Source organism: Peromyscus californicus, unplaced genomic scaffold (genome assembly GCF_007827085.1).
Source record: "Peromyscus californicus insignis strain IS unplaced genomic scaffold, ASM782708v3 Scaffold_10__1_contigs__length_136768540, whole genome shotgun sequence".
Taxonomy (NCBI): domain Eukaryota; kingdom Metazoa; phylum Chordata; class Mammalia; order Rodentia; family Cricetidae; genus Peromyscus; species Peromyscus californicus.
The window spans coordinates 51,491,125-51,518,693 of record NW_026294391.1 but is presented as its reverse complement, the minus strand read 5'-3'; the positions used below and the strand labels follow the sequence as shown (position 1 = coordinate 51,518,693).

General features: G+C 36.7%; 1 protein-coding gene across 6 annotated transcripts in view; it reads left to right on the top strand.

The window, feature by feature from the left end:
• Nucleotides 1-27,352, top strand: part of Arhgef9 (Cdc42 guanine nucleotide exchange factor 9) — a 165,995-nt gene extending 138,643 nt beyond the window's left edge. For 5 of the 6 annotated variants that reach the window (XM_052732890.1, XM_052732917.1, XM_052732908.1 and 2 more), the window contains exons 8-10: nucleotides 8,668-8,911; nucleotides 21,175-21,243; nucleotides 24,111-27,352. In XM_052732890.1, coding sequence (XP_052588850.1) covers nucleotides 8,668-8,911; nucleotides 21,175-21,243; nucleotides 24,111-24,292 — 495 coding nt within the window. In that variant the 3' untranslated portion in view covers nucleotides 24,293-27,352. Of the gene's footprint in view, nucleotides 1-8,667; nucleotides 8,912-21,174; nucleotides 21,244-21,892; nucleotides 21,955-24,110 lie in introns of all 6 variants that reach the window. The other variant, XM_052732938.1, reaches the window with a different exon arrangement.
• The last annotated feature ends 217 nt before the right edge of the window (nucleotides 27,353-27,569 follow it).

The window sequence follows — 27,569 nt, the reverse complement described above, 5'->3', positions numbered from 1 at the left end:
AATCAGCCAGAGGAAAATGGCAGCAGTTCTATATCAGAAGCACTGGTATGTCATGAAGATCATAAGCAACAGTGATGCTGAGGTTAACACATTTTGTCCCAGTAGCATTTATGTTTTTCCTTCATAACTCCTGTGGTATTCCTTCTGAGCTCCTTGCACACACGGCAGATAGTCAGCAAGTTTGGACCAGCGTTAAAGAATATTGTGGCATTTGTATCTTACTTAGCAAAGAATAGCTTCCAAGAGTACCTTTCCCCATTCCCACTTGACTGGGGCCACTTGCCCACTTCCTACCTGAGGAACCAACAACACATAGACCCTCCGTGCAACAAGATTTTCCTTCATGTCTCTATCAATTTCCTATACAAAGTGCATCATCAGTTCCCCCCAAACTCTCAATCATGCTGTTGCTGGATATCCTGTCCCCGTAAGCCCTTTGAGGAGATATCCTGTACTTGTTGTCACTGATCCTTGGATACCTCTGTAAATAGTGCTTTCTTAGGCACTTCTCTTTGGCAAAGAGGGATAGCATATGTTCCTCACATAATCTCTCCTGAGGGTTTCTAATAGAATACTGTTCCTCCTTTTGTAATAGGAGGCTCAAACCAGTGTTTTCAGTAAGATTTGTTTGGGAAGAATTTTGACTCACAGAAAGTGAGGGAGAAATCAGAATACCCAGAGTGACTTTCAAAATTTGTTCTCGTTCTTGCCTTTTTCTCTGTTACATAGCTCCTTTTTTTTTTTTTTTTTTTTTTTTTTTTTTACATTGGTGGTCTCCTTTACCCAGTAGCAAATGCCCTAAAGAGGGGTGTTAGGTCATGACATACCAAGTTAAACACTAAGCAGACATCTGGTTCACGTCCCTTGCTCTATGTGTGCATGTGTGTGGTGTGTCCTCCATTAAATCGTGTTGCATGTTTGCCTTTCGCAATCAATTGAGAGAGTAAATTGAGCTTAGATTCAAACTGCCTTGGTGTTTGTAGATAAACTCTGAATGCCATATCTGGAACCAATAACCTGCTAGTTAATTAGGGTAGTTATTTCAGTCTCGATCTGACCCTGGAAGAGAAAACCTATGAATCTGAGACTCCGCAAAACACCAATGTCTCTTTTCAGCTCCCCTAGCTCTTACCAGAAGTTTCGTACAAACCAGGAGTCAGAATTTCTGAAAATTAGTAAAGGCAACAAGGAAGTTCTTAGCTTATTAGTCATATCACCGAAGGTATTTGTCTATTCTTCCCATTAATGTATGTTCATGCTTAGAACAATTAGAGGGAGAGAGAGGCAAGGAAGAGGGAGAAGGAGAGACTGGGAGGAAGAGGGGAGAGAGATACAGACAGACACACTCAGAGAGAGAGAGAGAGAGAGAGAGAGAGAGAGAGAGAGAGAGAGAGAGAGAGAGAGAGAGAGAGAGAGAACAGTTATTCTGGTTTATCTCAGGGTTCCACACTACCTGCCCATATTTCTTGATTTTTACATCTGTCTCCCAAAGATGCAGTTGCTTTAAGTAAAATGGGTAAATGAAGCAGAGCCTAAAGATAAAGGAAAAGAAAAAAAAAGAGATGGTACAGTATGCTCTATGTAGGAGCGAAGGGGCAGCAAAAAACTAAGATGAACTGGTGTGTCAGTTCTAAGGCAACTAGCTAGAAAGACAATGGTAAGAAAGATGTGGAAGTCAAGGGAGGGCCTCTGAATTCAGAGTAGCCGCGTTGGAGCACAGGAAAGGCTAACAACAGGATGGCAACGACAATAGACACCTTGATGAAAGCATAGCTTCTCTCAGATGAGAGTTCTCTTGTTTTAGTGAGGTCATCAGCTTTCTCTCCAGAACAAAGCCAGCCTAGAGTTCAAGACTCTTAACTCCACATACTTGGATATTCTTAGCACAGGCTTCCCAGGATTGAAAAGCTACAGCCTTGTTAAGTAAAGACCGTTAATAGTATCTGATATTTGTATTGAGTCCATGGTTGAGGATTTCCTTGTTATCTACAATAAACCTTTCTATTTTCTATTGATCAAATAAGAGGTAAACCCCAAAATAATAATGTAGTGGAAAGAAGGTATACAAAAGAACAAGGTATTTTGTCTGCCAAATTGTTCTTACTATTACTGCAAAAGACTGAGTCTTAGTAGCACTGGGTGGGGGCGGGTGCAGGGGACCAACATTATTCTGGAGTTGAAGATAACCTTTGACAAAGGAAAAGATGGGAAAGGGTAAGAGTAGACTGAGGTGAGTAAGGATTCACCTCTGGAAAACAATTTAAATGGATGCCTAAAAGCTCAGTTATTTTTTTTTCATTAAGAAAGAATGAGCTAGTCAACAACTAAATAATTGAATATGGCTACATTATCTTTCTGATAAGCTCATATTTTAAAAGAACCCTTCACAAATTTATCAGGAATAACACAAATAATTTCATAAATACTAGAAGGCTAGTTTAAAAATCTTAAAGATAATATTAAAGATTTCTAAATACCTGAATATATTAAAAATAAAGGATGAAAAATAACTGATAGTTTCACAGGACTTTACATGAGACAGAAGTTTTAATGGTAACCGAGGAACAGAAAGTCCTTTACCAAGAGGAATTGAAGCCTAAAGGATATGAGGTTGCAATAAAGTATCTCACTGCTGTGAATTTTTATTTTGAGAGCATACTCTGTGGCAGTCACATTTGCCTTCATGGGACCTGTAATCTAATAAAATTTAGTGTAACATAAATATACATTTTTATATGTTGAAATAACCCTCAGACATGTCTGGTAGAATTGCTTTAGGCAATCTTGGCAATATTATAAATACTAATGAAATCTGTGATAAAACTATAAAGAAGAAAATACACCAGTATTCAAAACAGAAAGCTATATTATGGAAAATATAATGAATATGAAGTAATGATGAATTGGCATTATTTGAATGCCTCTATGATTCTATTTAAATAACTTTATATTCATTAATTTAATTCAATATTCATAACAAATTTACCAGGGAAATACTGTGATTATTCCTATTTTAATGATATATGAAATTGAAATACAGAGTACTTATATATTTATCATGGCTGATAAATAATGAAGCTAGGAATTATAAGCTTCAATTTTTTTCATTTCTCAGGCTACAGGTTTACCCAAGAATGTGCACTTGTAAGGCAAGTTGTCTACCACTGAGCTACGTTCTACAGCCATGGAGCCAGGGACTAAAACTAGTCAAATTGTCCCAAGGTTCTATACTAGTGACTTCTATGTCACTACTTCCATTAAGCTTGTCCAAATTTTGTAGTTGATTATTAAGCAGTCTAAATATTTAGGACAAGATTAATTGACCATGAGGGCTCAGCACTTGTTTCTAAGAAGAAGCTATGATGTTTCAATAAGAGCTCTATTTGTATTATATCTGTACTCGATGATAAGACTGAAATTCACAGAGAGAATCTGTATTTCAGGGTAGGAATCATTTGTTTGTTTTACTTTGAGACAGGGTCTTTTGCACCTCAGCATATCCTAGAGCTCATTATGTATCAAAATGTAAGCCCAAACTTCTGATCTCTCTTGCTTCTACATCCCAATTGCTGAGATTGCAGGTATGTGATGCCAGGGATCAAGCCAAGGGCTTCATGTATACTCTACCAACTGAACCAAATCCCCAGCCCCAGGAATCTCAATTTCTTTCTGCTGCCACTTTAGATTCTCGCACAGTTTCCTTTTAGAGACGAGAAACAAGGAGTGATATATAAAGTCAAATAGTTCTGCTCTTAAATCCTGGTTTTAACATGACTATTATTTCAAGCAAGCAAGTAACTATTTATTTCATGCACCTCCATTATATCACCTATAATGCAGGGAGAGCAAGCAACAGGATTGTTATGAAGAATAAATGAGATCAATGCATATGAAGTGGCAGTTGAGGGACAGGACTGTTAGAGATGCATGTGAAGCTTGTTCATCTCTTACTTTCAACAAAAAAACATACTATTGTAAGTTGGTGAAGTCCCCATCAGTAGATTTACTCAAGTGTGGACTCAATATTTATCTGCTACAGGTAACATAGGAAACATTTAAATATTCAGTCTACTCTTTAAAATTCAACAACTAATGTCCACCTACTAAATTTCTGTGTGACTCTTCTGATTCCTTTAACTTGCAGCCAGTTAAACAAAACCTTGCCTGTTTTGTACACTGGGACTTGGGATTGAATAAAGCATTCCAAAGAGTTTGAACAGTATGTACAGCTTGTAGCTCGTCTTGCAGAGGGAAGGATAAAAGAGGGTACTTTTAAAATAGCAGTTATAATACACATGAAAGACACCAGTAGCCCCTTTAATTTCTGTTCCTTTTCTTTCGTTGTCATTTTTTTAAAATTGTAAGACCCCTTTGTTCTCTTTCTTCTTATTCTAGGTACTGGCTGCCTCTGCTCCTCTATTAATTTAGTTTTGTGTTTTGCTGTTTTCTCTCAGATGTCATTATTTTGAAATTATTTTGATGTTGTAGGAATAATTCTCCATATTTTGTTTTTGTTCTCCCTATTCACTGTTTACTGTGGAAGAGAATAGACCTCTTTATCCCATTATCCACCAATTTTCCTACACAGCTATTATCATCCCAAGCAACCTTTTCTCTGCATTCACTGTTCTTACTTGTGCTTCTGCCCACATGTTCCATTGTCCGCTATCATAACTGTACTGCATTTATGTTGCTTTCATAATATTCTGAGAGATAAGAACTAAATTACATGTAATGATGCTGGACAGAGGACTTTTGTTCAGGGAAGTTTGTGCATTTAGTCATTTCTTTTCGTACTGAAAGGACAGAATTGCAACACGAGCCATTTGAAACAACTCACATACAAAAGTAGCAACAAGAGGGAGGGATGGGGTGGAGAGATGGCTCACTCACTGCTCTGTGGACGACCTGGGGTTCAATTCAAAACACCCACATGGTGGTTCACAACTACCCATAACTCTGGTTCCAAGGAATTCAATGTCCTCTTCCAGCCTCCTCATTCACAGGCACTCACATGTTTCAAATACATAAATTCAGGCACACACATATACACATAAAATAAATAAATACAATTTTAAGGAAAGAGACAGGGACAATATAGGAATAAGATAGATAATGGAGTTAAAATCAGAAAAGTGGATACTAGACTCTACTTACCTCTTACCAATCAAGTCTGTGTTAACCAGTACTTTTTAATCTATTTTTTCTTTTATTTGTCCTTTTTATTCATCTATTTTTATCAATTTTATTACTGAACTAGTAATAGAATACATTTCAGAAAGGCTCTAGAGGGAAGCCATGATAGCTAGTGGGAAGTGATGGAGTATAATGTTAAAAGCATGTCTACTACAGCCAGACGAGAAGGTACCCATTACTTTTCTCCAATGAGCTGTCTGAATTTAAATATGTTTTCTCTGCTTATAATTATTCCTCATTTGACAAAATAGGAATCTAAAGGAAGGCATGAAATTTAAATGAGGCTGTACAGATAATAATTGCTGGCACATTGTATTTACAAAACGTTAGCAATTAATTCAATTACAGTGAATGTCATGTTGGTAATCATTCACTTAGCAATTTTAACTCTAAAGCAATATATAATATATTTCCTAATAAAAGGCACAGATTTTAGAGCCAGATGTTGTGGACCCAAAGCCTAGCTCCACTGTTTAATCTTAACTAAGTTCAATAGGGGCTCTATATCTATAGTTCCTTATAAAATGCAGCTACCTACCTTGTAGTACTTTGTCAGCAATATTTAAGTTGACAAATGCAAAGACGGTAGGATAGCAGTTGGCATATAGTATATGCTCTTTAAGTGCTTGCTAATGCTGTTGTCATTGTTATTTTTATTTTGACTGTTAAGCATGTGCTGTACATGTTGGAATACAGTAGTCACCAAAACAAGCTTACCCTTGTCCACATGTATTCCCCAAGATCTGGATAGAAAACTGGAGTCTTCTAGGCTGGGGAAGAGTAGTCATGACCTCCTCTAAAGAAGTAGAGACAAACTTACTGATAAATAAATAAGGCAGGCTATAATACTGAACAGCTTTATACTCCAGATTGTAGCATCTGTCACTTGTACAAAATGTCCTGTGAAGTCTTGCTAAATCCTAGGATTACCTAGTGGGATCAAGTTGAAATATCTGTGAGCCGTTTGAATTATGTAATGTCAGGGATTAGGATAGTTCCTTGCTGGAGCCACAGGCTATGTCCAGGAACTTGGTTTCTACCAGCTGTTAAAACAATCCTGGAGAAGTACTAAGCTCTTTATGTCCCATGACTTGAACAAACAAAAAGAGAAACTGAGAAAGGCTGGTGTCCTGTTAGAAACAGTAAACTCCACTGGACAGGGAAGCTGTGATCCAAATATTGCCTACCTATTTGTAGCATATTATCACCACACCACTTTGGAGGCATCAAACCATGTAATACCAAGAGTACCACAAGCACCTAGGACTCAGGAAGGATTTATTGTATTGCTATGTTCAGAAGGCCCAAGAAACCTCAGAAACTGCTTTTCTATGGACAATACCTAAGTGAGGCAAGTTCAAAAAAGACAGAGTGCTGAGCACAGTCTAAATGAACACACGGAATTAAATGCTCTAATTGGTATGATGGTTAAGTGCCAAGTGAGTAGCATTTAAGATCCTTTGTAGTTAGTGGTAGAATTTATACAAGGGGAGCCACAACAGTTAGAATGTCTAATCAGAGAACATTTCTTTGCAGAAGACTATGTGACTTGACAATGAAGGTTAGAAGGATTGAAATAAGAGAGCTGGTTGGGAAGAAAAGGATACATTATTGTGAACCCAAGTAGATTTGTGATTTGTATGAGTGGGCTAGCAAGTACTATTCCTACCTAAATGCCTGTCAAATTTCTAGAATCAGTGGCCATGTAAATTAAAAAATATTGAAATTTGTATTTTCTTTGACCCATAGTACTTAACTGCTCATATTTGGCTTGCTTGGAAAATTTAAGTTGCAAGAGTCAGTAGAATTTGAAGGCTTATCAAAAAGGATTCTAAAGGAGCACAAAAGTTCAAGGATACATTTACTGGACAAGGCTGGCTTCATAGGATTGAAACTTTGTGTTTAAGTAGGACCTTTGCAGCTATTTAATACGATAAGGTTAACTTTTCTAATTTTACAGTTGCAACAGTTGAGGCTGAGAGAAGCTAAGTGGCTTGCCTAAGGCCATATAGTTAAACATCTAGAACTCAAATTTAAATATTTGTGTTTTATTCATATTCTTTTCACTATCCCATGTTGTTTCATGGCCTTTGCTACCCATTTTGATTGGACTTCCTGAGCCCATAGATCATTTGTAGTCATTTCTATCATATCCCTATACTTAGCTTATCAATAATATGGTGCCTGAAAACTCATATTGACCCCTCTATTGAGCCACAAAGAAAAAAATTTCATAACACAGAGTTTTAACAACACATCATTCTAATCCTTGTTCTTCTGCTAAAGAAAGAATATTTCCTTGTTTCTTTGTCAAATATAAATATATAAATAAACATTAGGATATTAAGATTGATACTGGTAATGGAGCCCCATGATCATACATATTATTAAATTTTAGGAAATTGCCAAAGGCATTTAAGATTGAAAATGATTATGAGGCACTAGTTTGGTAGAGGGGAGAAGGAATCTTTGGACAAAGATTAAGAACCAGGAAGTTGAGGTTGTTAGTAGTTTAGGTTGTAAACAGTTTAGGACAGCCACTCATGAAGTGTGCTGTCTTTCCAGGTCTATATATGCCATATTATCAACTGTAAGGGAGAATTCAAACCGTACATCTGTATATTTTCCCACATTATCCTCCTTTTGTCAAGTCAAGGATGAACATGAAATTTAAAATGGGAGTGTTTGGGAGTCATAGCTTTGCATAGGGTGGAAGGCTCACCAATACTTAATATACCATTTAAAAATGCATGTCAGTTAGTAGAGAAATAAGAGCACTATGCACAGACTTAGGATGAGGGTCTCATCGACTAGAATTAGGATTCATTTAATTCTATGTAAATGAGTAAAACAACAACAAAAGATAGAGAACACTGAATTTGTACACATCTATTACTTTGCTTTGCTAATATAAGATCATAGGATTCATCTGTGTTGATATATGTACCTTCTTTACTCTCTTTTAGCTACTTTTCCTGTCAAACTATCTTTTGTTCCCAAACACCAAGTGTTAAAGTACTAGATCCATTACAGTTTACTCTTCCTGTCCAACAGTCTATGACCTTCTAGTAACTCTCACCATTGAACTTTCGTTTAAAATTTTATTCTCGGTCTCCTGCTTGAGTTTTTCAGCATATTGCAGCAAGCTTATTTTATGCTTCTGGTAATGATGCCAAGTTTTTAGAAGAGGAAAAATTCCCTTGCTGGTAGAGATTTGTTGCATACTCCTTTCTATTGCTTATAAGCAGCTTACATGCCAGCGATTGATGCTGGGCTTTGAAACAGTCTTTGGATGTGGGACATCTCTTAGAGCACCTACTTAACCAATTTGTCAGTGTCCAGCTGGTCATCTCAGTGCATATATTGAGACCATAAATCTCCATTCATATTCCAGAATAATGACAGTGTTTGTGTCCTGCTGGCATCCACTCTGCCTATACTTCTGACAACATAACCTTTCTTCCCACCTAGGACCTAATCCGGAGAGACATCCTATACTACAAAGGGCGCATTGACATGGATAAATATGAGGTAATTGACATTGAAGATGGCAGAGATGATGACTTTAATGTCAGCATGAAAAATGCTTTCAAGCTTCATAACAAGGAAACAGAAGAAGTTCATCTGTTCTTTGCCAAGAAACTGGAGGAGAAAATACGTTGGCTCAGAGCTTTCAGAGAAGAGAGGAAAATGGTACAGGAAGATGAAAAAATTGGTAAGTGACCTGAGAGCAGAAAGAAAAATATAATTGTAAAGAACCTTCCATAGAGGGTTCCGATTGATTTCGTCTTTCTAGAGTCAAAGGGAAGATTTTTTGGTGCAAAGTGACCTAAGTCACTATGGTGGTTCCTTATTATAGGTCTTTGTTTGTAAATACCAATAGGTATGAGTTATAGATTGTTCATGCCTAATATCTATTTTCAGATAGGAATATTGTACCAAAATCCAATTCCAAACTCATTCTCCGCTGTCACACGCATATGTTTTAACAAACGAACACAAAGGAGTCATGCATCCTGTTCTGTAATCTCCATAAATTCACAGATCTCTCTGTCTCTAGGTGTATGAGGAGGATGTGTTTTATGAAATGATTTGTCAATGCAGATTTGGTAGAATTATACCAATGAGATGGATAGCTTTATTTGTTTGTGTTGCTGGGAATAAATGCCAGAGCCTTGTTCATGTTAGCCAAATACTCTGCTAATGAGTTATATTCCCAACCTTCAGCCAACTTCAAAAGCAGAAAGTAGCAACATAATTCTCATGAGGACCAAGGCAGGGTGTGGTAGTTTGAATGTAATTGGCTCCCATAATCTCATAAGGAGTGGCACTATTAGGAAGTGTGGCTTCATTTGAGTAGGTATAGTCTTGTTGGAGGAAGTCTCATATATGCTCAAGATACCACTCAGTGTGTCAGACATCCACTCCCTGTTGACTTCTGTTCTAAATATAGCCAGCATCATGTCTGCTTATGTGTCACCATGCTCTCTACCATGATGATAATGGACTGAACCTCTGAACTGTAAGCTGCAACTTCAATTAAATGTTTTCCTTTATAAGAGTTGTTGTGGTCGTGGTGTCTCTTCACAGCAATAGAGACCCTAACTAAGATATGTTGTTAAGAGTTTTCCTGCCTGGCCCACAGTCAGGACAAATCTCTGCCACCCGCCAGTCCCAAGCCGCTCAAACCCGATCAAGTAAACATAGAAACTTATATTGCTTACAAACTGTATGGCCGTGGCAGGCTTCTTGCTAACTGTTCTTACAGCTTAAATTAATCCATTTCTATTAATCTATACCTTGCCACGTGGCTTGTGGCTTACCGGTACTTTACATCTTCCTTGTCCTGATGGCGGCTGGCAGTGTCTCCCCCACCCAGCTTCTTGTTCTCTCAATTCTCCTCTCTCTTAGTCCCGCCTATACTTCCTGCCTAGCCACTGCCAATCAGTGATTTATTCATTGACCAATCAGCAACACATTTGACATATAGACCATCCCACATCAAAGATAGAAGTGATCTTGTTTTATTCAAAAACTTCAGGTCCCTTTCAAGTTACAGTGGTTGTTTTATCCTTATACTGGGTTCTGAGAAGGCCAAGTTACATGTATACATCTTGAATTACATTGATTTTACCAGTGAAAACTGATGTCTAACAGAGTTAGGCTATTTAGGCCTTCTCAATTAATGTGGTAGTATTAGTCCCTGAGGCAAAGGCATCTGAGTATTTAATTCTTGATAAAGTTACTTCAGATATTAACTTATAATTAAAATAATATGCACTTAGTCATCATACTCTCGAACTATTTAAAAGTAAATTACAGAAAATACAACAGTATCAAAAACCATGACCACTCATTTCATTTAGATTCAGAATAAAACATCCTTTTGGGGTTGAAGCAGTTTATATGGCTATGGTTTTGTGGCTATAGATTTGTAGCTTATTAAATTCTATGTAATATCTTCCTCAAGGTCCTATTTCTATAATAAGGAACATGTAATTGCAGTACTCAGAAGATGGAAGCAAGATGATTCCAAGTTCAAGGCCAGCCTGGGCAGCATCATGAATTCAGGCCAACCTGAACTATAGTGGGAGTCCATTTCTTTAAAATGAAGGGCCAGGGATATAGCTCAAAGATAAGTACTTCCCTAGAATGCACAAGGTCCTGTGTTAAATCTCCAGCACTGAGGGAGAGACAGCAAATAAGATAAATCAACTTTTCTAATTCCTAGAAAAGTTTCTTGTTTTGCTCCATGTTTTGTACAAATAGAATTGTACCTTAAAATGGCTATATGTTCAATGTTGCAGAAATTGCCTCTAGAAAAATATGCTTACCTGTTGAGTTCCGGCACAAAAGTGTTCTTATATCATGCTAGGGACTGAAATGACCCAGAGTGAAAGATGGATGGCCAGAAAGACAGGGTAATCCTTGTCTTCCCTTATCTTTTTTTTTGGTTTTTCAAGACAGGGTTTATCTGTGTAGCTTTGCGCCTTTCCTGGAACTCGCTTTGGAGACCAGGCTGGCCTCGAACTCACAGAGATTCGCCTGGCTCTGCCTCCCAAGTGCTGGGATTAAAGGCGTGCACCACCACCGCCCGGCGTCTTCCCTTATCTTAAAGTCCACATTGAAAACACACTTAGAGTCTTATTAGAGTAGTTCCTTTTAAAGTACAAGCACAGCATTGAGTCATGATGTAGAATGATATTGAGATAAGGCTGTTCGACCTATCAATGAAGAATCTGAGTTCATAGATCCTGCATTAATTAAAAGATCTCTGCCATTCCCTCTGCCTCTAGCACCACATCTCCCATACAATACCCTACTAATTTGTGCCTTCAAAGATCTGCTTCTAATGAAAAGCTTCCATAAATTATTTTCTGACAGACTTATGTCATCTTTGTTTTGTTTTTAAATATGGATTTATGTGACTTTTCCCCTAGTCTAATTACATTAAGTTAGAAAATTGCAGAAGATACTGAGCAATCAAAAAAAACACAAAAAGGTGAAAATCACAATAACATAACACTGTAATAAGTTTTGTAAATGTTTTGATATACTTCCTTCTAGTATTTTCTTACATATATTTAAATAAAATTGTGAGAATTCCTATTACTCTTTCTCTCACACCCATCTCTATAAATGCAATTTTTATTCCCATTTTTCATTTCATATTATCTCATTAGGATTTCTACCAATCATTTAATATCATTGACTGTCGTGTATATTTAACATAATTTTATTGTTTTTTGTGTATTATTTAATTATAAATCTTGGCCATGATAAACATTTAAATCATAGTAGAAATATATCAAGCATTCTTTTGCATTTCCTCTCTTTTGTTTTAATCAGAGTTTAATGAATAATAGTAGTTTTAGTCCTGAATAAGTGACTAATTTTTATTAGAAAATTGGGCTTGTTGGTGGTGGTGCACACCTTTAATCTCAGCACTTGGAGGACAGAGGAAGGTAGATCTCTATGAGTTCAAGGCCAGCCTGGGCTACAGAGTGAGTTCCAGGAAAGGCTCCAAAGCTACACAGAGGAAACCCTGTCTCAAAAAAAAAAAAGAAAAGAAAAGAAAAGAAAGAAAATTAATGAACAATCTCATGAGAAATTACATAGTTCAAATTCATATTATTTTTCATAAATGAATAAAGAACAGTTTATTTGATAGTGTTATACTTTGACTATCAGTATACATTTAACTTATTAAAAAAGAAGACTATTAGGATTTTTTTTCTTCCCTCATACATCTCAACTGCAGCCTCCCCTCTCTCCACTCCTCCTAGTTCCTCCCCCAGATCTACTGCTCCTCAGTTTTCCTTCAGAACTCCCAGGGATATCAGCCGAACATGGCATAACAAGATGCAATAAGACTAGGCATGCACCCTCATATCAAAGCTGGACAAGGCAACCCAGTAGGAGGAAAAGAGTCAGAGGCACACCACCCTCCACCCTACCAACCCACCTCTTGCTCCCACTGCTAGGAGTCCTACAAGAACAAAGCTAACAACCTAATATGGTTCAGTAGTAGAATCCTCTCACTCTTATGTTCTATGTGATAATGAACATTAACAATTTGGTGTGTTTCTTTCCATACTTATCCTATGCACTCTGTCTCTCTCCCTCTCTCCTTCCCTCTCTCTCTCTCTCTCTCTCTCTCTCTCTCTCTCTCTCTCTCTCTCTCTCTCTCTCTCTCTCACACACACACACACACACACACACTCACACACAGGCACACATGTGCACACTTACAAAAATGTGTTTTACATATTGGTTTGTGACTGGTTTTTAAACTAAATTTTTTATAAGTAACTATCTAGGTATAGAACCTTATATACTTCTTTACATCAGTTGAGCTTCAACCAGAAAAGCGTAACCAGGATTACTTTTAAGAGCTTTATTACAAGGAATTGGCTTATGTAGTTGCAAAGGCTGGACAAGTGATTCCTACATCTGAAGGGCAGGTGGTCAGGCATGGAAGGTCATGAGTAGAGACAAAGGTGTCAGGTACAAGAAGTTAGTAAGAGAGAAGATCACATGAAATATGGGACTGTATAAGTAGGAAGCTCTGTTCCACAGGTAAAAATTCTTTCACTGAATATCTCAGTCTTCTTTTATAAGCCTTCTAACAGATTCAGTCAGGTCCATTCATATTATCTAGGATACTGTTCTTTATATATCTCTGATTAGGGGGGTTTTTATTGCACCTGGAAAATTCCTCGTGACAATCCCTATATTTGCAAGGAAATCACTCCAGTCAAATTGCTACATCAGTAATGGCACCACATATCTCTCTTTAACAACTGTATAATACTCCCTATGGAGATGGATCAATCATTCCCCTTTTCATAGACATTCAGAGTGTGTTTCCAAATATTTAATTCTTTTTTAAAACTTATTATTATTATTTTTATTTTTGTGTAATAGTGTTTTGTGTACATGTATATCTGTGCACCACATACATTTCTGGAGCCAGCATAGGCCAGAAGAAGGCATAAATTCCCCAGAAACTGTCAGTAAAGACAATTATGAGCCACCATGTAGATGCTGGAAACCAAACCCAGGACCTCTTCGACAGCAGCTAGTGATCTTTGTGAACCATCTCTCTTGAACCATCTCTCCAAACCCTGATTTCTAGCTTTTCCCCATGAAACATAGTGCTGTAAAACATATCTACATGTATATTTCATTATACACTGCAGTTTTTATTCTTGCAGGTAGACACTCTAAAGGGGAATGAGTGAATATGAGGATGCACAAACATAATATGTGTTTACACATTATGTATCAGAAAAGTTATAAAGTCTACCCCGCAATAAGATTTTGTACTTATGTCTCTATATCTACACCAGTACTGCATAATTTTAATTTGTTACTTCAGTTACTAAAGTTCAACTTTATCCATATAATTGCTACTTGTTGCCAATTTTTTTTTTGTGAAATTAACACTGAATACTCTTTACCTGTTCTTATTTTTATTTAATTTAAAATAAAATCCTAAACGTTGTCAATCACAAATAGATTTGCAATTGCTTATAGTGTGTGAGTTACTAGTAATGAATGAAAAAAGAACTTCCAATTTTAGACTATTTTAAAAGAAGGGATAGAAAAAGAAACAAATGTATACATGTGAGCTATATATAGGGCATATATATGTTTGTGGTTTTATATTTCATGGTGCTTTTTTTTATAGAAACACACCTACAAAATCATATACACCAACTTTTACATATTATGTTCTCAAAAATGGATTAAATCTGTAGGCTTGGTGTTAGTTCAGTAGTAGAATACTTGTCTAGCATACATCAGACCCTGAGCTCTATCCCTATTTCTACAGGAAGGGAAACGAAGCAGAGAAGGATAAAAGGAAAATATAAATTTGTATGTACTTCATATTGAAAATAGTAAAGCCTTGTCAGTTCTCAGTTTCACATTGTTTCCTCGATTTACAATTTGTCTTTCCAGTTTGTTCATGGTGCTTAATTCTGCCAAAAAATTAATTACTTTTTTTTTTTTTTTTTTTGGTTTTTCGAGACAGGGTTTCTCTGTGTAGCTTTGCGCCTTTCCTGGAACTCGCTTTGGAGACCAGGCTGGCCTCGAACTCACAGAGATCCGCCTGGCTCTGCCTCCCGAGTGCTGGGATTAAAGGCGTGCGCCACCACCGCCCGGCTAATTACTTTAATATTAAATAAACTCCCAAGTTGATTCTGCTTAAGCAGATCCACACTACCAACACCTAACAATTTCTGAAATTTTAAAAAATATTTAGAAACAAAATTCATCTGCAATTATTTTTTTAATACAGTGCAAGGTTTTAGTCCCGTTTTATATTCTTCCAGGTGAATAGCCAATTGTATCAGCAGTAATTTACTAAATCAACTGTTTATTTCTCACAAATTTCCAGTTTTGTAGACTGTAACTGTCCATACATACTCAGGTTTGTTTTAGAATTTCTATTCTTTTTTCACTATTCTGGTTGTGAAGACTACACTGTCTAATTGTTTTTCATCACTGTTTCTTAGCAATTCTTAGATGCTTATTCTTTGATATAAATATCAAATTCCTTTATTCTAAATGCAAACAAGATACATTTAGATTCGGATTGGCATTGTATAAAACTTGTTAATAATTGAAAACTTAGCATTTTTATTATTTCCTCATTCAAAGAGAATGCTCTTTTCTCTTTTAACCCAAGTCTTATTGTAACCTGCTTCAAGAACATGATATAATGTCCTTCACATTATACAATTTTCTCCTTTATGCATTGATTTTGATAATCTGTACTTTGCTAAGATGTCATTCATAATATTCATAATATGTTCTGTAATTGTGGTTATCTCTCTTTTTCATTCTAGATAGTGAATATTTCTTATTTTCTAACATTTTTATTTACTCAGATACATTTTTATGAGGTACAGAGTAATAATTTGATATATATGTACAATGCTTAGTAATCTAATTAGAACAAAGGACATTTCTATCTCTTCAGTCACTTTTATGTATTGAGGAACTGATATTTTTCTAATCATTTTAAAATGTATTGCAGTGTTTTAATTTGTAGTTTTTCTACCATTCTAATAACAACTACAAATAATTCTTGCATTCTCTTTTGGTACCTGTATTTGAACTGCTTTCTGGTTCTCCCTCCCTACATTGGTCATTTTAAAAATAATGCTTATTAGCAAGCATTAGTTTTTGAAAGAACTTTCTAGGTTTATTAATATATGTATAATTTGTTTTTAAGAATTAATTTTAGATTTTTACCTATTTGATTATATATATATATATTCATTGTGTATGATATTGTGTTATGGAATGGCATTTAAAGACTGGGTTGTATACTGATCATACCAATCTTGTAACCTCTTTTCTTCCCCCTTTTCCCCTGCCCCCTCTTGTTAGTCCACTGTGCATTGATACTTGCTGTTTTTGTTTTGTTTTGTTTTGTTAAGATTCTGGGTTTGCTTATTTCTTGTTTTTGTGTTTTTTCACAGCACCAGTGTTTGGGTTGGTCTCAATTTTTTAAATGAAAATATTACTTTTTCAGTAAACTTTCTTTGAGTCAAACCCTGCATTTTATAAGTTTCTATATAAAATGTCCAGGTTTGAGGGAGAAGTGTTTATAATTTGATTTTACCTATGGATTCTGTGTTTTTTCAGACTGCTATTACTGACAATGTTTTATATGAACTTTCTTTTGCTGTGCTGGAGTTGGAACTCAGGGTGTCTCCTGCTTGGTTAGCAAGTGTTTTTAAAGCTGAGCTGTATACTAGCCCACAGATAAGAATTCCCGTGATAATGTTATAACCAAGCTGCTACTTCCTCCTTAGAGTATGAAAGATTATTTTCTTTATTATTTACATTTAGGAATTTCAGTCATTAATCAACATCTTCATACCTGTGTATATATCCTAACCCTGCCTGGGTCTTAGACCTTTTACTGTTTCAGCAAGTATGTGTTCTTTCACTCAGTAAAGTTTTCTGTTGTTCGTTACTTTTATTTAATTATTTTCCTCTTTCTGAAACCTTTATTTTCCAAATATACATTTTCTATTCTAATTCTCTTATCTTTTAAGTCACTATTTCCTTTTCTTTATATTTTTGTTTTATATAAAGTGGTTCTTCCACTTTAGATAATACTTCATTTAAATATTCTCTATATTTTTTCCTCTTAACTTTTTAAAATATTTTTTGGTGCTATATTCTGTAACTTGCATATTTATAGCCAAGTCTTGGTTTTAATTAATTACATTTTAATTTAGTTGCATATAATATTTGTATATATTTACTAAATACAACAATTCATGTAATCATTGAAGGTCATCAACTCAAGGTAATTAGTGTATTTTTCACCTTAAAATTTTGTTGCTAGAATAATTATGTTGAAAATTCTATCTTTTAACTATTTGATATATACAGTGCATTATAACTATATTCACCATACTGTGCCGTAGAACACAAGAATCTATTCCTCCTATCTAACTGTATCATTGAACCTATTGAATGGCCTCTCTGCATTCTTGCTACTTCCTCTTCTCCCCAATTTTTATTCTGCTCCCCACATATATGATATTAATTTTTTAAGCTATGAGATTATACAGTGTTTGTCTTTCTACATCTGGCTTATCTTAACATAATGTCTTTCAAATCTCACTATTTTATAAGAATTTCATAATTTTTACAGCTAAATAGTATCTTTTCATTTTCTTTAATATTGTCGATTTTGTGAATAGTGTTTCGATAAACCTGGAAATGCAAGTATCTTCTTGACATGCAAAAAACACCTGTATAGAAAAAGAAATAATCAGTATAACCATGGGATAGCTACAAGATGGAAGAAAATTCTTGCTAACATATAGTCTGACAAGTTATATGTTACATGACTGTTGTCCCCGTTAGGGAAGTTGGCAGTATATACCTCATTCCTCCTAAGATCCTAATGACAAACTAAAGTTCAATTCCATCAAACTTTCACCATGAATAATCAGTGAGTTTGCTAGGCTTCATAGATGGATCCCCTTCCTCTACTCTTCCCCAATTTATATACTGTAGCACCTCTTAGATACCCCAAGGGCACATGCAATCAAGGGTAGAATTACATAGACCCATGTAGTCAGATTTTTCTTTGGGCCACCAGCTCACAAATGATGACTTGGATACTTATTATTAATTATGAAAGCTTGGCTTTAGCTTAGGCTTGTTCCTAACTAGTTCTTATAACTTAAATTAACCCATATCTATTAATCTACAGTCTATTTCATAGCTCAGTTACCTTTACTCTGTACTTTCCATCCTGCTTCCTCTGCTTCTGGCTGTTGACCCTGCCTTCCTTCCTCCCAGTGCTCTCTCTCTACTGGGAAGTCCTGCCTATCTCTCCTGCCTAGCTATTGGCCATTCAGCCTTTTATTACACCAATCACAGCAATACATCTTGACAGTGTACAAATATCCCACAACAATTCCCCCTTTTTTTCTAAATAAAATTACATGCAGTAAGAACAATTATCAGATAAGAATTATATTTTTAATATCCAGTCCATTTGTATTTGGCAAATTTGGAGAAATTACATTATTATGTATCCTATCTTGATGGGTCTAAAGTTTTATACCTAAAACATTTTTTATTATAACTTGCATTACCATCCTAAAAATACCTTTTTAAACCTTAGCACATTTTTAGATAAACTATTTAAGTTTTTATGTCTCTCAATCTTATTTTACATCATTATGCAAGTTTCTTTTCTGAATTTAGTAACAAGGAAAACTATAACAATCTAGTCTTTCAATCCCCATGAGAGACCCAAGAAGTATAAAATATTACTTAATTAAACAAGAAGTGCAGAACAAACAACTTGCAAAACTATAGGAATTACAGAAACAAACATCAATAAAGACAAGTAGCCCAGGTGATCCAGCCTCTCAGAATGCCTCTGTTGCAGGTTCCTCAAAATTCTTCATCCAAAACACCTTCAAAGCTGCTAGCTGAGATGATCCAGCTTCACAGACTATCCAATCAAGACTTCAGATAAGCTCTACACTTTCCAAAAACACGGAGACTAAACAAAAAATAATACAACCAGCTCTCCCAGGACTTGAGCATTATCCCAATTTTCTCAGGGTGCCCTAAAAATGCCATTGCCCCCCAGACAACAGGAAGCAGTCTAGAGGACACAACACCCACATTCCCAAGAGGTGGAGTGGGTGGTTTTTGGTTATTCAGTGTATTATGGATGTTTGTCATTGTTTAGCAGGAGTTGGTTGCAACTTGTTATTGGTCATGGTCAGGAAAAAAGCTGAACAAAAGAGATAAGATTCAGGGATCTCTTTCTGAAGGGAAAAGGGGGGCATATAGTATAGAAATTATGGGATAAAAGGGTGGATTGTTGAGTCTACTTTTGAACAACTACTAGTCTCAAATATTTTACATTGGTATGGATTTTTGTTTATTGATACAAATTTAAGGTTATTTTTGTTATACTGTATAGATATTTTATTATTGTTTAAGGTACTGTACCTATGCAGCTCACTGAAAAATGTAATATAAAGTTTTAGTTCTTGAGTGCTATTTAGAATAATAAAAAAATACAGGTTAATCGTTAGTCATCTATAACAATCAATAATATTTTATCCTTCTTGGGTCTCTCACGTAGATTGAAAGCCTAGATAGTTATAGTTTTCTTGTCACCTGCATGTATGTATATGTACATACATATTAATTTTTTAACATAATTTATTGATTCTTTGGGAATTTCACACCATGCTCCCCAATCCTATTCATTTCCCAGTCCTTCCACATCTGCCCTTCACCCATGTAGTGCCTCCCACAATTATTTTTGAAATAATAAAAATAAGATAAAACATTAATAAAATACAGATAGGAATTTTAATTTTAAAACAAACAAAACAATCAAACCACAAACAAACAAACCACTTTGCTTGTCCTTCTTTCCCACCTCTCCATTGCCTCCTCATTCATCTTAGTAACATTGGGAGCTGCAGTGGTACACCCTTTTGTCCAAACAGCTTTACTTGCAAATGTTCCTTATGTAATGTGCTGTTGGTCACATTCAAGGCCTCTGGCTTCTGGTACACCATCAATACTGGATGCTCACCAAATCTCCTCTCAGACATCCTGCTGTTGCCCTGAATCATGGAGATCCTGCAGCTATGATTCTGCAGGACCAGTTCCTTCACACACTTCAGCAGGCACAGATGGGGTAGAAGTTGGGGAGTGCCAACTAAAAGCCCTGAATGTGTGCCTGGGTAGTAGCTGAGCTGGTCTGTCCAGGCTGCTGGGACCACCCCACCTCAGGCAATGGGTAAGGCCAGCTTTCCAAGTGGGAGGACAGCTCTCCTATTAGGAGGGGGGCCAGCTCTCCCCTTCTGAGGTCATGGGGGCATCCTCTATCCCAGGGCCAGTGAGGGGTGGGGCCAGCCCTGAAAGGCCCTTGCACCTCAACACATGGTTCAACAAATGGTTCATATGGGTCCCTGTGTCAACATGGGCAGCATACTAATATTTTTATTTCTAAACTAGCATATAATGTGTTTGGTTTCACTATGGCATTTTCAAACGTAATTTGTTTTTGTTGACCCTCTTCTCCCAGTCTTCTTACCCACACTCTAGTCTCCCTTGTTCTCTTCTACACCCAGTAGTCTCTTTCCAGCTTTCGTGTAACATATATTCTATTACTTCTTCCCTTCCTCAAAACTTCATTTTTCCCTTCTCCTGGTTCCTTCTCCAATTTCATGACTTAGGCCCACATACTCACATTAAAATCTAGGCTCCACATACAAGAGAGACCCCTGAATACTTGTCTTTCTATATCTGGGTTACCTGATTTTAATATAATTCTCTACTATCACATATTTTCTGCAAGTTTTATAGTTTTGTTTTACTTAATGAAAGTCCATTGTGAATATATATCATATATTCATTATGTACTCATCAGTTGATGGGCAGCTAGGCTGTTTCAATTTCCTGGATATTATGACTAGAGCAGCTATCAGATGAGCATGTATCTCTGTAGTAGGATATAGAGTCCTTTGGGAATTGGGCCTAGGAATTTCAGTCTTATGGTAATTCTATTTTTAATGTTTTGAGGAGCCTCCATATTGATTTCTACACCATTTTATGCTCTTGCCAGCAGTGATTAAGAATTCATCTTTCGGGTGGGCTGGGGGGAAGGTGAGGGGGGCAGGAGGGGGGAGAACAAGGGAATCCGTGGCTGATATGTAGAACTGAATTGTATTGCAAAATAAAAAAAATAAAATAAAATAAAAAAAACAAAAAAAATAGCTCTCATCTTAAAGGTAAAAAAAATAAGAATTCATCTTTCCCAACATCTTTGCCATCATTTTGTTTCAGGTGTTTTGATATATTTGTCTGATAGCTTTGAAAGGAAAGATATGTTCATTTTTACAGTGCATACAGGTATCTGTTTTTCAAAACAAAGTTCAATTTTCTTTTCTCTTGTAGGCTTTGAGATTTCTGAAAACCAGAAGAGGCAGGCTGCAATGACTGTGAGAAAAGCCTCTAAACAGAAAGGTACATTTGCCTTTGCTCCTTCAGACCCACTCACTGTATGTATGAGACTAGGAAACCAGGCTATGTGTTTTCACATTCCTTGGCTCCTTTCCATACTGAGGTTCACTTGGAATAGTTTCCAGCTACCCAGGTATTCTTGACAACAGGTAACAAATGCTCTTGTGTTTTAATTCTTGGGAGTAAATGGTGTGGGGTAGTCATATCCATGTTATTGGCTGCATAAACAAAACAAAATAAAAACCATTGTCTTTGTTTTTACTTCAAAAGCACAAAAACTTTACGAGTAATTTAGAGAGAGGCAGGCAATAGTGCATGTATATAATTGATTTAATAAATATAAATATATAGGGATATGCTCTCAGCTTTCTTTCAGTTGTCTAGAAATGCTTTCCTAATCAGTAGCCCCAAACCAAAGTGAAGAGCCTCAAATTGAAAGAAGATGGTCTTTCTCTGAGGCATACACTGAAAATATCTTTGAAAATTTAAAATACAAACAGAATCAACTTAAATATGAGATCGTTTTTCTTTTCTTTTTCATGAACCAGAACAAAACTAAAGTGCTCAGTTGAGCAAAAAGAAGGAGCTACCTTCCACTTACTAGAGTGTCTACTTAGTATCAAATTTAATTTCTTTCATTTCATCTTTATAGTAACCCAAAGAAAATGGCACTATTAGCCCCTGTTCCAGGTTAAGAAACTGAAAACATTCAAGGTAAAGTGATTTTTTTAACCTAAGTCGTCTTGATTCTGAGACTACTGCTCTCTCCTCTTCATCTCAGGGTCCTGATGATGATGATGATGATATCTCTTGTTTGAAAGAAGAGCTCATTTTATTGTCTCATCTCAATTACTGGCAGCTATTTTTATTACTGGCAGTATTTTCACTGTCCCCAGGATTGGATAATCATAATGAGACATCATTTTCCCCAGCCCTTTCCTTCTGCTCTCATTAGCTCTCATTAGTTCTGAATGAATTCTAGAAATGATGGAGGGAAAACTGATAAAAATCGGTCTAATGCAAGTTTCATTAGAAAAGTAATCATCTTGTGTCGCCCTCTTCCATGGTATTTGTACACCACGGGATATTATCAACCATCTATTTTTCTGAGGGAAGGGTTATCTGGCTGATAGAGAGACTTTTTCACTTTCCTTTTTTTTACTTTCTTCTGTCTTGTTTTCAGAATTTATATATAACTTCTTGGGGTTAAATACTAATTCCTGATATATCATTGCAATTGAGTTTATCAAGACAAAAGATGTCAGAATCATAAACACAACCTCCATCTTCATAAGCTTTAGGGCCAGGTAGATATCAGATTAATAATCTAGAATAAATAAAACAATCTTGAAAACTAAGAACAAAATGGAAGTAATTTATCTAATTGCAATACTTACTATATAGATACATTAACTGAGGCATTAGAGATAGTTTAATGGAAAAGAATTCCGAAATAGACCTACACACATATATGTGGCTTATTTTTGACAAAGACAGAACAGCAGTTCAGCAAAAAGTAAAAAAGTGCAACCTTTTCAACAAATAGTGTTGAACTAGATTTCCATACACAAAATAGAACTTTGATATAGGCCCACACCTTGTATAATAATTAGGTAGAAATTCACTGGGAAATTAAATATCAAGCTATAGAGCCCTAAGAAAAAGTGTAAAAAGTCTTTAGGATCTAAAGTAAAACAAGGGAGTTCGTAGATTTGACACCAAAAGCTTGAAACAGCAAATGGAAAATAGAAGTTGATAAAGCAGGCCTTCCTCCCTGACAGCCCTGTATTAGTTTTGTTAGTATCTAACACCATTATGCTTCTGGCACTTGCCACCTTTTAAAAAATGGCTCCAGAACCTAACTCTTCCTATGAATGTGCCAATGGCTGATGATTGATTAATATTATAACTACTGTCAGAGTAGTTGGATTCCTTGAATCCCCCACTAATGTGAACTTTGGTGTGGTGGTTGCAACCCCCCTCCCATTGAAGCTGTGCCTTTTTAAAGCTAGATTCCATTTTTCCTTTATTTCTATGAATCATGTCTTCTGATGATGAATTTCCTTTCTGCTTTAACTACTAAGGTCAATTTTCTATTAAATACAGGTTTGTCATTGTCAACCCAAAGCAAAACACTAGATCACTTGTTCCTTAAGCATTATGGAAAGTCCTGAAGTCAGTAGTTCTTAACTAGGTTATTTTGACACTTTCAAGGAGTATTGGAGAGGAAGAGAACTAAAGTCTAGAAATAAAAGGAGTTTGTTAGGTTCTTCAGAGGAACAATCCTCAAATCAGGGATTATGGGCTCCTAGAAAGAACCCCTTAACCAAGAGGTCAACAAATGTGGGTTCTAGTTCTTGCTTTGTTGCTAGATGAGCATGAGACCTTAGGTACAATATTTCTCTCTGATCCTTGATTGTCATGTCTGTCAAACAAGTGATAGAAACACTCCAAATTTTTTGGTGATACCCGATGAGATGGTGAAGGATGTGGTGTTATAGAAATATAGATACCAGTGCAAATATGACAGGGAAAGAAATAATTTGCAGTACTGGCTGATGATCCATTACCCAAAATGCTTGGTACCCAAAGGACCTTAGATTATAGAGCTGTTTGAATTTTGGAATGTTTGCATAGACTTTTTTGAAGAGCTTTAATATAGAAATCTTAGAAGGTCCGAAATATGAAAGTTTCTGCTTGCTAGTAAGTTTTGGATTTCAGAGTATTTCAGTCTTGGGGGTTAGGGATATTCAGTATGTTACCAGGTTACTCTCAAAACTAGAGTACTATGAGAGATCATTGGTTAATTTGAGAGCCCACTTGGTACTAAATTTATATTTTTTTCCTTTTGATCTCCTTATTTTCTCTAGGTGTCAACTCTGCCCGCTCAGTTCCTCCTTCCTACCCACCACCACAGGACCCGTTAAACCAGGGCCAGTACCTGGTCCCCGATGGCATCGCTCAGTCTCAAGTCTTTGAGTTCACTGAACCGAAACGCAGCCAGTCACCATTCTGGCAAAACTTCAGTAGGTTAACCCCCTTCAAAAAATAATACCTATAGGAAGGCAGATAATTTTAAAATAAATAAAATTATATTTATAGATGGACCTTTTTTTCGGAGAAGCACTGTTGAAAATTTATATATATATATATATATATGTGTGTGTGTGCGTGTGTGTGTGTGTGTATGTGTGTGTGTGTGCGTGTGTGTGTGTGTGTGGTGCACATACACACACACACACATATAGACCTTTAAGTATACACGTGTGTGTGTGTTGGCATGTGTGCACATATGCATGCACATGCATGCACACATACATACATATACACACACAGAGAAGGACCAAAACCATTTTCTGTTGTTTTGGGACATTGAAATCTGTAGTTGGTAAGAAGTACCACTGACTTCCAAACATGTGATCACTTCTTAAAATGTTTAGTTCTTAACCTTGCTCCCCTCCCCCTTTCTTTCAGAAACTGAATTTCTCTTTGTTCTTTTTCCTGTTAAGATAACCTATTCACTCCTCTGGTTCACTGACCTGTCATTACTACCATAGAATATTTGCATTGTTTTATTTCCCTTTCCTGATGATACTGATGCTGATACCTTTTGCATTTACTTTATGTGGTGGGTTTGGAATTTCATTTCTCTCTCTGTCACTTTCCACTAAGAAGGGGAGGATTCCCATCTCCTGTCCCTCATGCAACCATATGCAAATGTTCCTGTAGCCCTGCGGTTATACCAGCAGCCTTTCCCAGCATCCTGTGTCCACAGTTGTACCAGTCTAGACATGCTCTGTTGTGCCCTGTGACTTATCTGCTTGGTATTTCTATTGCTTTCACTGTTTTAGGTATTGTGGAAGGATATAAAACCAAACAGAAACAAAGGAAAATAAGAATGTAATGAGGGTAGAGAAGGCTTCTGTTGGGGGGATATTTTTTACTTAGATGATTTCTTCTAGCATTGAGGATTCCCATGTAACAGCACTGCTCTCATTGAAGGTTTTTGTGTAAGGGTTGATCTCTTTTTCAAGCCCCCTTTATTATGAGTCTCCTTTTCAGCCTGTCTCTTCCCTGGTGAAAGATTTAACTAAACTGGAAGCAAAGAAATTGAGACTCTGCCTCCTGGGGAAGAGATTTATCTCCACCCCCACAGCCCATACCTAATAGGTAGGTGTCAGGTAGGGCTCTCTTTATAGCAGTCATTTAAGTGTTCTGATCAGCCCTGCTTCTGTTTTCAGATTCTTAAGGCATCACTGTTAGAAGCTTATGGAGGGGTTCAAGACAAAACCTGAAAAGAGTCCAGGATTGACAAGAATACAGGGAAAGATGGGAGCTATCAGGGAAAGAGACAGGCTTGATCCAAGATAATATACCTGTAGTTACTACCACTGAACTTATGAGAAACATTCCCAATTGTTAGCACATTGCATGGATAATCTTCTCTGTCTCCTTCCTTGCCCGTACTCTCTCTTCCTGGTAGAGGATTGTGAGTATTGGCATAATTACAGCCATTCTGGCACTTGAAGTAGGCCTTCTTTCTGACATACTCCCACCCCAGGACAACTGAGGTTAGTGATAGAGAAGCCTAGAGCTACTTTTACCTCTGGGAAAAGAAGATCTGAGGCAGAACACTGAAGTTAACGCTTGGCAGGTTTTCCATTTGACCAGAACTTTCCCAACAAAAATCAGAATCCCCATGAGTACAGAAGTACTTATTTCTCCTTGTTATATAGCCCTTTGTGTGGATAGACCCTAGGTAGTGAGGATAATGGCATATAAAGAAGTGGGAAAACCCACCCTATCCAGAATCTGAAGATTGAGTCTGTCCTGGACCTCACAGGAATAGACGTCATCATGAAGCTTACCAAGCAGCAGCCATAGCTATATGAGGTCTTCAATAAAGCTGAATTGGATACTTCTTTGTGCTTCCTGACCTAAACTAAGCCCTACCCAGCTCGAGAATCTTTTCCCTATAGAAAACAAATTACAAGTTGTTGAAGCTTCTATTTAAGTCAGACTTTTTATAGTTATCAAAGCTAGCTAGCAGAAGACCAGGGCTCGGGACTGGCTATCACTGCTCAGCACATGTCAGAGCTACTTATGCCCTTATGGCAAGAGATCTGGTATCTAGCACTTAGACTACAATGTTCTCCTTGGCAAACTGAAATATGTTTCACTTCCTATGCAGGCCTCCCTTAGTGTACCTTCTTTTCCTACTTTCTTTCCTACTTTCTACCCAGCCACACTTGGCCTTGGCAACTTTCTCCAGGGATTATGGGCACACCATGAGGGTTGCTTTGGAATGTTGCTAGATCTTAAGTATCTTTTGGCCAGACCCTGTCATTCTCTTCCCCTTTCTAACTCTAACATTCAAGGCTATAGGATCAGGGGTATCACCTCTCATCACCCTGTTTCTCCATCCAATCCACTGGCCTTACAATATGTAGTAATTTGTGAAGGCACTACTAATTCTGCTCTCCTTTGATTGGAATGCCCCACCCTACCCCAACACCTACGGCTCAAAGTAGATCAGTGGCCAGTAGCCCAAAGGGAAACCCATAAATTACCTGGACTCAGTATATAAACCTGTTGTATTCCCACAGCCATGTTATCCCTCCAAATTCTATAATTCTCCTGTTTCTGCATGGCCCTGTACTGCCCTTCCCTCAACACAATAAGGCCTGAATTTTCTTCCCAAAAGGGCTTTGCCAGTTTCTTCTATGAGTTCTACTGTAGGGAGGTCCTAATACAGAAATACAATTTTTCTCTCCTTCTCTCATTCTCTTTCTATGTGTATATCTTTAATTGATCTATTAAGGAGAGCAACAAGAGAGTTCTAACAATTCTAGTATGAAGCCAAATAGTGATATTTTAGTGCTTGGGGGTGGGGCGGGCTGGGTGACTAGATGGGCAACAGTGATTTTGACTACCCCTGCTGCTCTGCATTTGCCAGTTTATTCTTTTGTTTCTATTATCTGACTGTTTGACCCTGTCAAACAAGTGTCAAAATTGTGTATTTGGAAATGTTTAATAACAACAAAAAAGATGTTGTAATGACATAAAGCCTTATGAAAATATTTATGGAGTTCAATAAAAGAAGTAAAAAGACTTTCAGGCACAGTTGTTGTGCAATTTGTGTGTGGGTCTGTGTGTGTGTGTGTGTGTGTGTGTGTGTGTGTGTGTGTGTGTGTGTGTGTGGTGTGTGTATGTGTGTCTGTCTGTCAAATTGCAAAATAAAGGCAGTTCGTGTGGTGTGAGACTACTTGCTCCAGTTATCTTGAGCCTGTTATTTCATTTCCCGAGCATTCCATGGGCTATTGGGAAAC